Source organism: Salvelinus fontinalis, chromosome 18, assembly GCF_029448725.1.
Source record: "Salvelinus fontinalis isolate EN_2023a chromosome 18, ASM2944872v1, whole genome shotgun sequence".
Lineage (NCBI taxonomy): Eukaryota > Metazoa > Chordata > Actinopteri > Salmoniformes > Salmonidae > Salvelinus > Salvelinus fontinalis.
Genome location: NC_074682.1, coordinates 50,583,457 through 50,599,212, shown reverse-complemented (window position 1 = coordinate 50,599,212; position 15,756 = coordinate 50,583,457). Strand labels below are relative to the sequence as shown.

The window sequence follows — 15,756 nt, the reverse complement described above, 5'->3', positions numbered from 1 at the left end:
CATGACATTTTCTGGAATTTTCCAAGCTGTTTAAAGGCACAGTCAACTTTGTGTATGGACACTTCTGACCCACTGGAATTGTGATACAGTGAATTGTAAGTGAAATAACCTGTCTGTAAACAATTGTTGGAAGAATTACTTGTGTCATGCACAAAGTAGATGTCCTAACCGACTTGCCAAAACTATAGTTTGTTAACAAGAAATTTGTGGGGTGGTTGAAAAACGAGTTTTAATGACTCCAACCTAGGTGTATGTAAACTTCAGACTTCAACTGGACATAGGCAGTGCAGCGGTATCTTTTAAGTTCCAAAGTGTTTATGATTAGCCATACTGACAGAAAAGAGCACCTTTGTGTTGCTCAATATACACTTGTAACAGTTGTAACTTTACGTCGTCCCCTCGCCCCGGGCGCGAACCAGGGACCCTCTGCACACATCAACAACGGTTGCCCACGAAGCATCGTTACCCATCGCTCCACAAAGGCCGCGGCCCTTGCAGAGCAAGGGGCAACACTACTTAAGTCTCAGAGCAAGTGACGTAACTGATTGAAATGCTACTAGCGCGCACCCGCTAACTAGCTAGCCATTTCACATCCGTTACACACTACCAGTCAAAAGTTTTAGAACACCTACTCATTCAGTCGCTAGCCCCTACTCCATTGCAGTGGTTTGAAAAAGTACCCAATTGTTGTACTTGGGAGTAAAAGTAAAGATACCTTAATAGAAAATGACTTAAGTATAATTGAGTCACCCAGTAAAATGCTACTTGAGGAAAAGTATTTGGTTTTAAATATACTTAAGTATCAAAAGTAAATGTAATTTGCTAAAATATACTTAAGTAATTTTAATCCTTTTATAATGCAAACCAGATAATAGTTTTTTAGTGCGGAAAGCCAGGGGCACACTCCGACACTTAGACATAATTAACAAACAATGTATGTGTTTAGTAAGTCTGCCAGATCAGAGGCAGTAGGGATGACCAGGGAGGTTCTCTTGATAAGTGTGGGAATTTGGCAATTTTCCTGTCCTGCTAAGCATTCAGTACTTTTGGGTGTCATGTAAAAAGTACATTATTTTCTTTAGGAATGTAGTGAAGTAAAAGTTGGCAATAATATAAATTGTACAGATACACAAACTACTTAAGTCAAAATACTTGAAAGTACTTAAGTACTTTGCTCAATTGCTACAGCAGAGAGAGCGAGTGCAGTGTTATGTATATCTTTTAACTTCAGAAGTGTTTATGATTAGCCATACTGACGACAAAGAGCCCCTTATTATTGCTCAACATGTATTTTCGTAAACATGAAAATGATCACTCTCTAAAATACTGTACCAACAAGGAGGGCGTGTAGTTTCATTTCTGGCTCACCTGCAATTCATATCATTTTGGAAAGCGTAACTGGCAGCAGATCACTAAAGTATTGTCAACATAATATTTGATAAACAATATGGCGTGGAGTTTCATTTCTAACTCACTTGCACTTCGTAACATTTTGGAAAGCGAAACTGACAGCGAACAGGCCTGGGCCCATTTTAAGGAGCAGCTCACGGAATTCTCCAACACTGATCCGCAGAGACGAGGACTGTAACAGAACGAATCATTACTGTCAACCAGACAACAAATACGCGTATTTAAAAGTTTTATGTAATCTGCAATTGGACCCTAAATCCCATCAAAAATATTCACACGTTCAGCAAAGGTAAGCAATTCTATTTTACTATGTAGAATAAAAATGTATCACATATGAACACCCTATTTCGACAAGTAAATACAATACTGGATAAGATGTCACGTCAGTCACACTGCTTGGTTTATACACTTGGGGAACAGTTCAAATCGTTTTCCTTGTTTCGAAATTTGCACTGCTTGTCTTTGTGAGAGGTACTGACATGTTTAAATCATTGACCTATCTGTTTTAAGCGACTAGCGCACAGCTCAGACGTCCATACATGCCACCAGATGTCTCTTCACAGTCCCCAAATCCAGAACAGACAACGGGAAACGCACAGTACAACATAGCGCCATGGCTATTTGGAACTCAGTCAAGCAGAATCAGATTTTAATAAACGGATAAAACTATACTTTATGGATCAGCGCGGATTGTGACGAGACAAACACAGGCACACGGGGGATTCGCTAACACACGCACTCACCACACATTTGAATATTGTTATTTTTTCTGTGTTATTGAGTTTGTATTGTAGAAATGTTATAGTTTTATTGTATGTAATTGTGATTGGACCCTTAGGAAGAGTAGCTGCATCCGGAATAAAATACAAATGATTTACTATTCATTTACATCATTCCATGACAGTCCTAAAACACTGACATTTTGGGGTGAAATATTCACCCTTGGTTTTGAGGGATCCAGATTGATTTCGATACATTGATTGTAACAGTCATATATATATATAATTTATTCACTGTATCCAAGTGACGTAATTTCAGTAGAAATGAAACCTACACCATTTCCGCATAAAACATTTATAAAAAAAAAAGTCCACGTAATAATTGTCTGTGTCCAATAGATGGCGCACGGCATCCACCACAGTGTACAATAGTCATGCATCAAGATTAAGTTTGCCTCTGTTTTGGAATAACTTTTAACAAATTGATTAATGCCGTTGTTATAAACATTCAATATGTGTTTTGCTGTGTTTCATTTCTTGTCCTAGTGGACCAATAGAAATTCAGCCTGAATGGAAAACCCAAACAGGGGCAGGAGAGGTAGAGGAGCCAACCATGTCGATCACAGAATAGGTAAGGAGATACATTTTTAGTTTTGTATAAGTAAGACATGATTGGCATTTCCTCCATTAAATTGATATAGATTTCCCTGTTTGCCTCTCAGGTGCTGATGCTGGTCAGAGAGAAGAGGAAGGTATAGCCAACCGAGGGAGAGGGGGAAGAGGTAGGGGGGCCAGGGGAGAGAGGAGAGGTGTTAATGGGGGGAACCCAAGGGAGGATAGGAGAGCGCGAGATGCCAGGGCAGGGGGAGGAAGAGGAGGGGAGGGTGCGAGGGGTTGGGGAGGAAGAGGAGGAGGAGAAAGAGGAGGAGGGGAGGGTGCGAGGGGTTGGGGAGGAAGAGGAAGAGAAAGAGTGGAAGGCAGAGGAGGAGGGGAGGGTGCGAGGGGTTGGGGAGGAGGAGGAGAAAGAGTGGGAGGCAGAGGAGGAGGCAGAGGAGGAGGGAGAGGAGGGGGGAGAGGAAGAGATGGAGAGAGAGGGGAAGGGAGAGGAAGAGCTGCAGACGGTGGCGCTCCTCATGTTCGTCCAATGGGGTACAAAACGTTGGAGGAGCTTTCAGGGAAAGAACCTTCAGAAATAGCCATTACTCTTGCCTCCAGTTATGGACTGCAAGCTCTACTCGAAGAGGGAGAGATGCGAAAGGACCTCGTTCAGCTCCTCTGCCAAGTCCTCTGCAAGGCCTTCTTGTCCAAAACTGACCGTCAAACTTTACAGCACTTGGCTGGCTTAATCAAGCATTCTGGATTCCTCCGAACCATCCTGCCCCATTATGTGATGGGAATGGGGTCAGAGTTCGACCTCACTCGCCGGGAACAGTACCCCCAGCACTTGGACAACATCATGACCCTTCTCGCTGAGGTGCTCAGGATATTCCCGGCTAGCTCGATCCAGGCCGTGTCCATGATAGTGGCCCTCTTCAGACCAGTCATCAACAGCCTGCGAGCCGTGGGGGTGGATGTCCTGGAGCAGACGGAGGAGAGCCTGGAGAGGATCCAGGTCCTGGTGGAGCACCTCCAGGAGAGAGCCAGGGAGGGCACTCTGAAGTCGGACAACTACTCCTTCATCACCCCCCAGGAGGACGCCCCACCTGGGGAGGCCGACTTCCGGACCCTGCCCATCTACCCCACCCCCGAGGAGTTCCACCAGGAACAGAGGCCCTTCCTCAGGCCCAACCTCATCTTCAAACGCTATGACAGCGGACTGCTGTACCTGGACACGCACTTCCGGCTCATGCGAGAGGACTTTGTGAGACCTCTTCGAGAGGGCATCAAGAACCTGCTTCAGATCCAGCAGGACCTGGGCAATAAAGACACTCCTTTGAGGAAGAGGCGCTTCGATGACATCACAGTGTACTTTGACACGCGACTGGTGGTTCCAATGTGCACCCGGTCTGGTTTGGCCTATAAGGTCCAGTTTGACTCCAAACCTCTTAAGGTCAGTCAGTTCTATTGAGTATTTGAACAGAAGAAATATAACTTACCAAGACTTGCCAACATTGTGTAATAGAGTGCATTCAATATATGTTCATGTTATTCTCTGTCCCACACAGTTTGTCCGCTGGCAGAACTCCAAGCGGCTGATATACGGGTCCCTGGTCTGCATGTCCTGTGACAACTTTGAGACCTTCCTGTTTGCCACTGTGTCAGACCGGGACCCCAAGGAGCTAGAGAAGGGCTTTGTCCAGATCATTTTCTCAACGGAGAGCAGGCGAGCCCTAGCCGGAGTGGAGGCCCACCAGTCCTTCCTCATGGTGGAGACAACCGCCTACTTTGAGGCCTACCGCTACGTCCTCGAGGGGCTGCAGGAGCTGGAAGTAGAGGATCTGCCCTTCCAGAGGTCGGTGTACTGTCTGTCGTTGTTGAATTCAGTCATTAGTCAGCCCTACGTATGTACTGGCTATCGCACCGGTGGTGTTGATGCTATGAGGGAGAGTCAGCAAAATATTTTTTTCCACCATATTTTTCTGATATTGAGAATCGCAGATTGCGTTCATACAGTTCCATACTTCTGATCTTAAAGTGCTTAACATGGTTTGTGGGTAACTTACCTCTTCCACCAGCTGCTAGATGATATTTAGCAGATATTTTGTGACAGAACATTTACCGCATACCAATTATTGTAATGAAGAATGAGAACTTTCTGACTAACAAAAATTATTTGATTTATGACAACATGTAAATTGCAGGTATATAGTGGAATGTAGCTCAGAGGTCCACCCTCCTGCCTACCTGCCAATGGGGGATACGTATGACCTGTCTGCTATTGCGGTGCCTGAGTTTAAGAGCAGCCGCTTCCACACCCTGGATCCTGAAGCCTGGCCCACCATGGAGCAGCTGGGATTGGACGAGTCCCAGATGAGAGCCCTTCAGCTCGCCCTCACCAAGGAGCTGGCAATCATCCAGGGACCCCCAGGCACAGGTGGAATACATATAGAAAAAATCATACATATTGAACTAGATCATGTTTATGTACACTACCGTTCAAAAGTTTGGGGTCACTTAGAAATGTCCTTGTTTTTGAAAGAAAAGCAAATTTTTTGTCCATTAAAACAACATCAAATTGATCAGAAATACAGTGTAGACATTGTTAATGTTGTAAATGACTATTGTAGCTGGAAATGGCAGGTTTTTTATGGAATACAGTTGAAGTCGGAAGTTTACATACACTTAGGTTGGAGTCATTAAAACTCGTTTTTCAACCACTCCACATATTTCTTGTTAACAAACTGAAGATCTCGTACAACGCTGTGTACTACTCCCTTCACAGAACAGCGAAAACTGGCTCTAACCAGAATAGAAAGAGGAGTGGGAGACCCCGGTGCACAACTGAGCAAGAGGACAAGTACATTAGAGTGTCTTGTTTGAGAAACAGACGCCTCACAAGTCCTCAACTGGCAGCTTCATTAAATAGTACCTGCAAAACACCAGTCTCAACAACAACAGTGAAGAGGTGACTCTGGGATGCTGGCCTTCTAAGCAGAGTTGCAAAGAAATGTATTTGCCTATTATATCGCATACTGGCTAATAGTAATATAAGATTAAGATGGGCAAAAGAACACAGACACTGGACGGAGAAACTCTGCCTAGAAGGCCAGCATCCTGGAGTCACCTCTTCACTGTTGACGTTGAGACTGGTGTTTTGCGGGTACTATTTAATGAAGCTGCCAGTTGCGGACTTGTGAGGCGTCAATTTTATGTTATTTTAATGGACAAAAATGTGCTTTTCTTTGAAAATCAAGGACTTTTCCAAGTGACCCCAAACTTTTGAATGGTAGTCTACATGTACAATTTCTAGGCTGAAAGTTTGACATTTGTATGCCATGCTGCTTCATGTGTTGGTGGACTTGCAGGAGTATAATACTGTTGGACATTCGTTTTCTCTCCTTACTCATAATCTCAGGGAAGACCTACACAGGACTAAAGATCGCCCAAGCTCTTTTGACCAATCAGGAGGTGTGGAAAGGTGTCTTTGACACCTCCCCAATGCTGGTGGTTTGTTATACCAACCACGCTCTAGACCAGTTCCTGGAAGGTAGGGCTCCTGCTGCCCGACATACTGAACTATGGATGTATGGTATATGAATGCATGATTGTCCCACACTATTTTTGCTTCTTGAATTCAGTTATTTTCCACCTCAAGCCATTCTTGAAAAATGTCATAATTTGTGTTTTACCAGATATTATTCTGAAGGGCACTTTAGTCATCATATGTATCAGCAGCTTTTTCATTTGTTTAACCATAGGCATCCCCAAGTTAATTTGTTTAACATTATGAACCATAGGCATCCCCAAGTTAATTTGTTTAACATTATGCACCATAGGCATCCCCAAGTTAATTTGTTTAACATTATGCACCATAGGCATCCCCAAGTTAATTTGTTTAACATTATGCACCATAGGCATCCCCAAGTTAATTTGTTTAACATTATGCACCATAGGCATCCCCAAGTTAATTTGTTTAACATTATGCACCATAGGCATTCCCAAGTTAATTTGTTTAACATTATGCACCATAGGCATTCCCAAGTCAATTTGTTTAATATTGTGCACCAAAGGCATCCACAAGTTTTTACCAGACGGTATTGTAAGAGTGGGTGGGCGAAGCAACAGTGAGGCCCTGAAGCGTTTCACTCTGGGGGAGCTGAAAAGGTCCCATGACTTCCGCCGCAGACTACCACAACATCTTCGCCGTGCCAACAGTGAGGTGAGAGTTAGTGTGGGAAACCTGAAAGTTACGCAAAAATTTGAGAAATAGTCTTAAAATGTAAATGAGCACTCCTATTGAAGTCAATGTAGCTCAGCTTCCGTATGTGTCAGGAATGTAACAACCAGGTTGGATATCTTTTGGGGTAGTGGAATGTAGCTCAGAGGTCCACCCTCCTGCCTACCTGCCAATGGGGGATACGTATGACCTGTCTGCTATTGCGGTGCCTGAGTTTAAGAGCAGCCGCTTCCACACCCTGGATCCTGAAGCCTGGCCCCCCATGGAGCAGCTGGGATTGGACGAGTCCCAGATGAGAGCCCTTCAGCTAGTCATTTTGGGAAACGATACCACATACTGATGCTCAGAATATTGTTTCCTCTCAGATCTATGATGCACTGCGGACCGAGGAGACTAAGATCCAGACTCAGTCTGTGCAGCTGGAGTGCAGTCTGCGAGGCATTCTAAGGGAACAGTTCCTTCAAAGGTTCATCTCAGAGGAGCACTGGGATAGCCTGTCCCTCCAGCCTGTGAGTCGTTGATACCACTGTCAAATATAAAGATCAATTAGTAGATTATTAGCCGTCTGTCCGAACTGCTACAGTTACCACTATCAGACTGGTGACTACTGCTATGACTATAACTCATAGTTCCACCACCTCTGCTACTTCTAGAACTATGTTGATGTCATATAGGATAACTACAATGAGGACGATAACCCCTACTGCTTATATACAAGGCTTAAGATTCATGTAAACAAAATAGACATTCCCAGAAAAGCTTTATGATTCGATCTTGAACTGTGATAATCTGCTATTGGCCAGAGTGGAGACAGTACTTACTCTTGATATGTACTTTTCCTCAGGCACTGGATGGTTTTGAGAGCTATGGTGGGAAGAAGCCGTCTATGATAATGGAGTGGCTGGGGTTAGGTTCCACTTCCTTCCAGCAGAGGACACCACATCCTCAAAATGACAATGCAGGTGAGAAGCCACTGCAGTACCACCGAACGAAGACATAGGGCTGGAACAGTTATTGTATAATCTAGTAACTGACAATTATGGACAATAACCCTGAACTATAAAACAATTATTGTCATAATCTTCTTACTACATTATTTTCAGTAGAAGGGGGATTCACCTTTATATTTAAGTAGATATAGTTTACCCAATAGCAGTTACATTTTGTTTTACATGAAGTGGGTAAAGTTGGTAATCATTATATGAACAGAACGGCACGGTCGGGAGGAGAAACTTAATTTCCAAAAGTTCCAAGCAACAGGGGTGTCCCCAAAGCTGTGTTGTATTCATTAGGTACAGTATGTTGTAACTTGTTTTCAAAGATGGGTTATAATGCATTATAAGTAGTTTTTTTTAAACAATGTAATAATAACCGTGCATGACAATTCATTGTTACTCAAAATTCCATAATCCTCACAGTAGACGAGACACAACATGATCAGACAGACATAACTGGAACAGATGCAGAGCAAAATCAAATAGTATTTGTCACATGCTCTGAATACAACAGGTGTAGACTTTACCGTAAAATGTTTAATTTACGAGCCCTTTCCCAAGAATGCAGATGCAACAGTATAACTTTAGACCGTCCCCTCGCCCCGACACGGGCGCGAACCAGGGACCCTCTGCACATATCAACAACTGACACCCACGAAGCGTCGTTACCCATCGCTCCGCAAAAGCCGCGGCCCTTGCAGAGCAAGGGGCAACACTACTAATAGGTTTCAGAGCAAGTGACGTAACTGATTGAAACGCTACTAGCGCGTACCCGCTAACTAGCTAGCCATTTCACATCCGTTACACAGAGTTAAAAAAGTGCTTCTCCTTGTGGGCTTGTATTTGTCAACATTGCTTGTGAATATATTATGGCTGTAATTCACATAGCTAGCTAGTAGTCTGCTGTATCTTTTGAACTCTTTATGTTTTCTTTAAAACTCCCTTTGATCCTGAAACTATATTGGGTGAAGCAGAGTTCAGAGTTCATCGAATCAAATGTTATTTGTCACATACACGTGTTCAGCAGATGTTTTTGTGGGTGTAGCAAAATGCTTGTGTTTCTAGCTCCGACAGTGCAGTAATATCTAACAAGTAATATCTAACAATTTCACAACAATACACACAAATATAAAGTAAAGGAATAGAATTAAGAATATATAAATATTTGGGCGAGCAATGTCAGAGCGGCATTGACTAAGATACAGTAGAATAGGATAGAATACAGTATATACATATGAGATGAGTAATGCAAAATATGTAAACATTATTAAAGTGACTATTGAGAGAACTACTAGAAATAGAAGTTAGAAACTCCTCACTTCTCACCCATTTTACCCTCTCTGTTTGGTGATAGATGGGGAAATGGACGAAGATGAGGAGGAGGAGGACCTGATCGAGATAGCGGAGGAGGCAGACCTGATCCAGGCGGAACGCTTTGTAGAAGTCTCAGACATGCATCATAGTCACGATGATGATCGAAGAAAGATGGAGGAGACAGTCAGGGATATGGCGGAAATGATGCTGGCTATGAACCTGGAGAACACTCAGATACATGCAGAGCAGAGTGAAGAAGGCTGGGAGGTGAGAACCTACAATGTGCTTTGATCCAAACTAATTGTATAGCAATATAGCCAAAACACATTGCATCATACAATATGTGAATCACAAACCAATTTAGCTGCTCATTGATTTAAAATGACAACCTCATGCTTCATATTCACAGTATTAAGCTCAGGAGTATGGCAGAAAGACAGGTGCTGAGTTAAAGGTATAGTTGATGTTATTTGAAAAGTCTGAGGTGTATCTCTCTGTGTGCGCAGATGCAGCGGGTGCAGAAGAGGAAGATGAAACATCGTATTAGGAGAGAGCTGGGCAGCAGCTCAGCCATGAGTGAAGATGAGGTAGACACCATTCTGGATGTGTGGACTCTTAGTCTGCCAGACAGATGGAGACTGTACCGGTAATAGTCCCTCTCATCCCCTAGGCAACGCCAGACTGCGAGAGCGTATATTCCCATTGTGCATAATTATGTCAACTAATTACTGAGAAAATGTATCTCAATAGATGCATGCACTGAACCCCTCACCTCTACAAGTTTCTGTCACCCTGGCAATGTAACTGTGCTTAGTTTGTGCAAAGTGCACAGTTGTCATGACCACTCAAACCACACAGGTGTGCGATTGACTGTGCCACCTTAAGTGACGCATGTTTTGATCTGACTGGGGAAAAGACCAGTGCAAGGTACAGTTGTGTGCCAGCCAAAAAGCAATTTGGGATTATGCAATAAAGAAATTGTCACATCTCCAGTGTGTTAGATTGACTCAGTAAATCAAACAAGGTATAAAGGATTCTGCTCTACGCATTATCTACGAATCTCAGATATTCAGAATTTGATTGTGACAGGGTTATGTCAGGTAAACACAACTTTTCTATAGGAAGTATGTTAGTTTTATGACCTGCGTATGTAGACTATTAGTGGCCTTACCGTGAAATGTTACCAATGACCTCATCTGATGCTGCTCTGTGTTCACAGGTTATGGGTGGGGCGTTATCGGACGGAGCTGCGTATGCGAGCCCAGCAGGCAGAGCAGGACTATCAGGACGCTGCCGAGCGTCTGGCTGAGATTCGTCTCCGTGAGGACTTATGTGTCCTGAAGGACGCCAAGGTCATCGGCATGACGACCACGGGGGCTGCTAGATGGCGCAAAGCTTTGCAGGAAGTGCGCCCCCGCCTAGTGATCGTGGAAGAGGCAGCAGAGGTACTGGAGGCCCACACCATCACCACTCTGAGCCAAGCCTGCCAGCACCTCATTCTCATTGGAGACCACCAACAGGTACTGGACACTCATTGGTCAGGCATGGTCAACTCCCTACTGTTATGCCACTAAATCCAGGGATTGAATTGGACATGGAAATTTCTCCTCATGTACAATTGACTTAAAATTGCTCCTAATGTACAATTGACTTAAAATTGCTCCTAATGTAAAATTGACTTGAACATTGCTCCTAATGTAAAATTGGTCCTAATGTAACTGGGCATTTGTCGATTGAAAGTCCATGGTCATTTTAATTTCTTATTTAATTGCAATCAACTTCCAACTCTGCTTGGGGCTAAACGGAGAGTTCACCCAGCTATAAGGTCTTACATAACTTGACTTGTTCCTTTTAGCTCTGAGTGAAAAAGCTAAGGCACTCTGGGAATATCACATATTTTACTCAGTTCAATATAATCCACTTTTATTCAAAGCTGGTATTCTTGAGATGTGCACTTTGCTTTTGTGTAGGTGGATCACACTTTCTATGAGAAAAAAAAAGCTTTGGCTTTGAAGTGCTATTAATCAAAAGTTAGTGGTTGAAATCTAACACAGTCAGGCAGAAACAAACTGAGTACAATAATTCACATTATTTGAGAATGTTTTGTATCTTTCCCACATACATTCTTACCCTGTCCCCTAAATAAAGCAGACACACATTAACAACTGAAAAGAAGCAGGAAAACAAGATAGGATAGCAAAACTGTGAGTTTTTATTTTCAAATACTGTATACTCTTCGTACTCTTTATTTTACTTTATTACATTGATTTGAGAGGGCCAATGCACATTAATCAGCATTTCTGTAAATGTGATTTAGTCGAACGGCAAATGTTCATCTTTAGTGGGCAGGTTCTGGAAAAACAGTGTTCAACAACAAATACTAGAGTTGAGGAGATGTTGTCTAAAAGTGTTAAAATGAGGTGGTCCATTCCATCCTCTCTTGGGCTTCAGCGGTACTTATAGGGGTACTTATGTAGCTCATTGTGTCCCTAGCTCCGGCCCAGTGCAACAGTGTTCGAACTGGCCAAGAACTTCAATCTTGAAGTGTCCATGTTTGAGAGGCTGATCAAGATGGACTTTCCATACGTCAGACTTAACTACCAGGTACGTGTGGGGAATCTAAAGGGAAAGTGTATATGGATAAACCAATTACCCTTGTTCTTCATTGTCCATTGACCAATCCTCTAACTCTGGGTCTATCCCCGCACAGCATCGCATGAGGCCAGACATCGCCCGTCTCCTGGTCCCGCACATCTACTCTGAGCTAGAGAACCACCCCTCAGTGATGAACTATGACAATGTTAAGGTTCGTTAATGCTTTCAGAGACTTTTTACATGGTAGTTACCCTCCTTGCAGGAGTGCATTTAAAGTGTACTGTATACTGAATATCAATCCATTTCAGCATGTGGTCAATTCAATGAACCATTAATAAAGCACAATACATGTGGAGGCTTTAGAAGTGAGTTGTCGTCCAATAACCGTTGTATTCACCTCCCTGTTTTCTTGTAGGGTCTTCTCTCCAACATGTTCTTTGTGGAGCATACCTACCCGGAGGAGGAGATCAGGGATGGAAAGAGTCGCCAGAACCTCCACGAGGCCCTCTTCGTGGTAGCGTTGTGTCGCTACCTCCTATTACAGGAATACCAGCCGTCCCAGATCACCATCCTCACCACTTACACTGGCCAACTCCACTGTCTGCGCAAACTCATGCCAGCCAAAGAGTTCAATGGGGTCAAAGTTCATGTTGTTGACAAATACCAAGGAGAGGAGAATGATATTGTCCTGCTGTCGCTGGTTCGAAGTAACAAAGAGGGGAAGGTGGGCTTCTTGAACATCCCCAACCGCGTCTGTGTGGCCCTGTCACGGGCTAAGAAGGGTCTCTACTGCATTGGAAACATGGCCATGTTGGGAAAGGTCAAGCTTTGGAGCAACATCCTGCACACACTGCGAGAGAAAGACCAAGTGGGCCCTGCCCTGACACTGTGCTGCCAAAACCACCCTGAGCGACACATTAAAGCATTCTGCGGAGACGACTTCAAACATGCTCCTGAGGGAGGCTGCAACCTGCCCTGCGAGTTCCGCTTGAATTGTGGTCACGTGTGCTCCAGTGCTTGCCACCCGTACGACCAAGAGCACAAGAAGTACACATGTAACAAGAAGTGCCAGAAGGTCCTCTGTGAGCTGGGGCATCGATGTCAACTTCTGTGCTACCAGAAGTGCCCTACCGACTGCCTTTCGCGGGTAGAGAAAATCGTACCGCGGTGCCAGCACAAGCAGATGGTGCCCTGTCATCAGGCTCCAGAGCGATTTGTGTGCCAGGAGCCCTGTCAGAAGAAGCTGGTGTGTGGCCATCTATGTGCCACAGTGTGTGGGGAGTCCTGCACCACCACCTGCATGGCAACAGTCACCTTGGAGCTCAAGTGTGGACACAAGCAAGAAGGTCCCTGTCATTATAGGAGATCTACAGTACAGCCGGACTGCAGGGCACCTTGCAAACATATTTTGAAGTGTGGCCACCCCTGTCCTGGTTCCTGCCAGAGGTGCCACCAGGGCCGCTTCCACGTGGGCTGTTTCCACCGATGTGATAAGCTCCTAGTCTGCTCCCACAAGTGTCGGGAGCCCTGTACACGTGACTGCCCTCCCTGTCCAAACCGCTGTGAGAATCGCTGCATCCACAGTGCCTGTAGGAAGCCCTGCGGCCAGCCCTGTGCCCCCTGCATAGAGCCCTGTGCCTGGCAGTGTCCTCACCAGGGCTGCAGCAAGCTCTGCCATGAGCCTTGTGACCGTCCACCATGCACCCAACCCTGCACCAAAACCTTGCCGTGTGGACACCCCTGCATCGGCCTGTGTGGAGACCCCTGCCCCAACAAGTGCCGTGTTTGCCACCACGAGGATGTTATGGAGATCTTCTTTGGTACGGAGGACGATGCTGAGGCCTGCTTTATTCAGCTGGAGGACTGCCGACACATCTTTGAGTCCACGTCCATGGACAAATACATGGGGATGGATGACAATCAGCAGGCTACCGAGGAGCAGCTTGCAGTAAAGTTAAAGGAGTGCCCCAGGTGTCGCACTCCCATCCGCAGGAATCTTAGGTATGGGGCTTACGTCAACCGGAGTCTGGCGGTAATTGAGAAAGTGAAGGAGAAGATTAATGGAGCACAGTCAGATATTGAGGCGCAAAAGGCGGTCCTTAAGCAGCAATGGATTGACAAGGAGGACTTGCAAGTGTATCTTCCGACGGAGTACATACAGATCAGGAAAAAACTAAGTGCCTCCCACCTCACAGCTAAGGAACTGTGGATCACGGAAAACAAGATGGCCTCCCTTGAGAGAGTTGGCAAGTTGCTGAAGATTAGTAGCCAGCACATGTCAAGTGGGGAAGCTTTCCACTTTGATGAGAAAGTCGAAGAGTTCCTGAGGTGGCTGATGGATTGTAACCAGAAGTTCTCTGAGCAGCAGGCTTCTGATCTGCAGAGCGAGCTACAGAGGCTGTCCTTTTTGGCCGAGCTCAACACCCGCTGCAAGATGGGTAAGGACACAGGTCGTGGGGTCAAGGTTCAGGCTGAGGTCACAGCCATAAGGGAAGTTCTGGAAAGAATGCAGCCATTTACTCTGCAAGACGAGGACTTGGTAAAGCAGGCACTGAAAGACTTGGCTGAAAAGCTACCAAGCTCTGGCCTGGGGATCAGTGATGATGAACGAAAGATGATACTCTCAGCCATGAGTTTGCCTAAAGGCCACTGGTACTCCTGCCCCAATGGTCACGTCTATGCCATCGGAGATTGTGGAGGCGCCATGATGAGCCGTAACTGCCCAGAGTGCAATGCTATGATTGGTGGAGCACACCATGCTCTGGCAAGTGGCAACAGAGTGGCATCAGAGATGGATGGGGCACAACACGCTGCGTGGTCCGAAGGTAACAACATGCTGAACTTTGGTCTGATGAACCTTGCTGATTAAAAACAGATTATTTTCTCTGTTTAATTTGTGACTTCATGACCGATGTGACAGTTATCATAATTTGCACTCCAGAAAGCGTTGCTGTATCAATTGATCTACTTAAATGCTGAAATGACTGTAAATGATTCATTGAATGTGATGAAATCAATCTGCTTTGTGAATATAATATTTCTTCTTCTTCTTATAATTAAAAAAAAAAGTGATATCACTCCAATGTACAATTATGAATTATGCAAATGTTTAGGCAGGATTGTTGGGCCTCAACATTTAGACACCTGTGTGTATTTTTCCAGTCCCACCAATAGATGGCAGCAGTGTATTGTTAATTTAACAAAGAGTTGGCTTGAGATGTGCAATATGTTTTTTTCTAATAAACAAATCTGAGATGATCCCATATATTTGAAAATGGATTTTCTAACGCACACATACATACACAATTGTGATTCAGCTAACTGAGAAACTCAAAATAAATGAATATGATAAAGGGTCTGAAACACAACACTAACTCTGGTATGATAAGAAAACACTGTAAACGTAACTAATATACACAAATATATTGGGGGGATTAAACTGAAACTCCACATTGTGTCTTTGACATTGCCCATTATTTAAATTAGTATAGGCCTACTTTGTTTATCAGTTGAATACATTTTCTGAGCATTTTGTGAACTATAGTGTAGTTGGCCCTAAGCTGTAAGTGATTGTCAGGTGGCAGGGTGGAGGTGTTTGACTTGGTGTGGCTAGTCCTATGGCCCTGTCCAGAGACAACCCTTAGTTCCTTCTCCCTAAATCAATAAAAAGTCTAGGTGTAAGCAGTATGGTAGTAGCTTTACCTTGCCCTCAGATAGGTTGGGAGGATTTTGTCCCACATTTCTTATACTTATCTAATCCTCTCAGATCTACACAGGTGCTTGGTTTAGGTACTAAAGGTTGTTTCTGGACAGGGTTCTGTCATCTTATCACAAACTGCAGGTGTAGGGAACATCAGGACCGTGAGTCGGATAGATGTGAGAGACA

At 44.4% G+C, this 15,756-nt stretch overlaps 1 protein-coding gene across 1 annotated transcript; it reads left to right on the top strand.

The window, feature by feature from the left end:
* The first annotated feature begins 1,304 nt into the window (after positions 1–1,304).
* On the top strand, positions 1,305–15,133 carry znfx1 (zinc finger, NFX1-type containing 1). Its single transcript, XM_055869748.1, has 16 exons — positions 1,305–1,699; positions 2,676–2,760; positions 2,852–3,124; positions 3,164–4,179; positions 4,295–4,581; positions 4,931–5,163; positions 6,145–6,276; positions 6,800–6,948; positions 7,332–7,475; positions 7,811–7,928; positions 9,316–9,542; positions 9,782–9,921; positions 10,495–10,795; positions 11,769–11,879; positions 11,986–12,081; positions 12,286–15,133. Exons 2-16 carry the CDS (start codon positions 2,700–2,702, stop codon positions 14,737–14,739), a joined length of 5,742 nt encoding a protein of 1,913 aa, XP_055725723.1. The 5' UTR covers positions 1,305–1,699; positions 2,676–2,699; the 3' UTR covers positions 14,740–15,133.
* Positions 15,134–15,756: the final 623 nt, after the last annotated feature.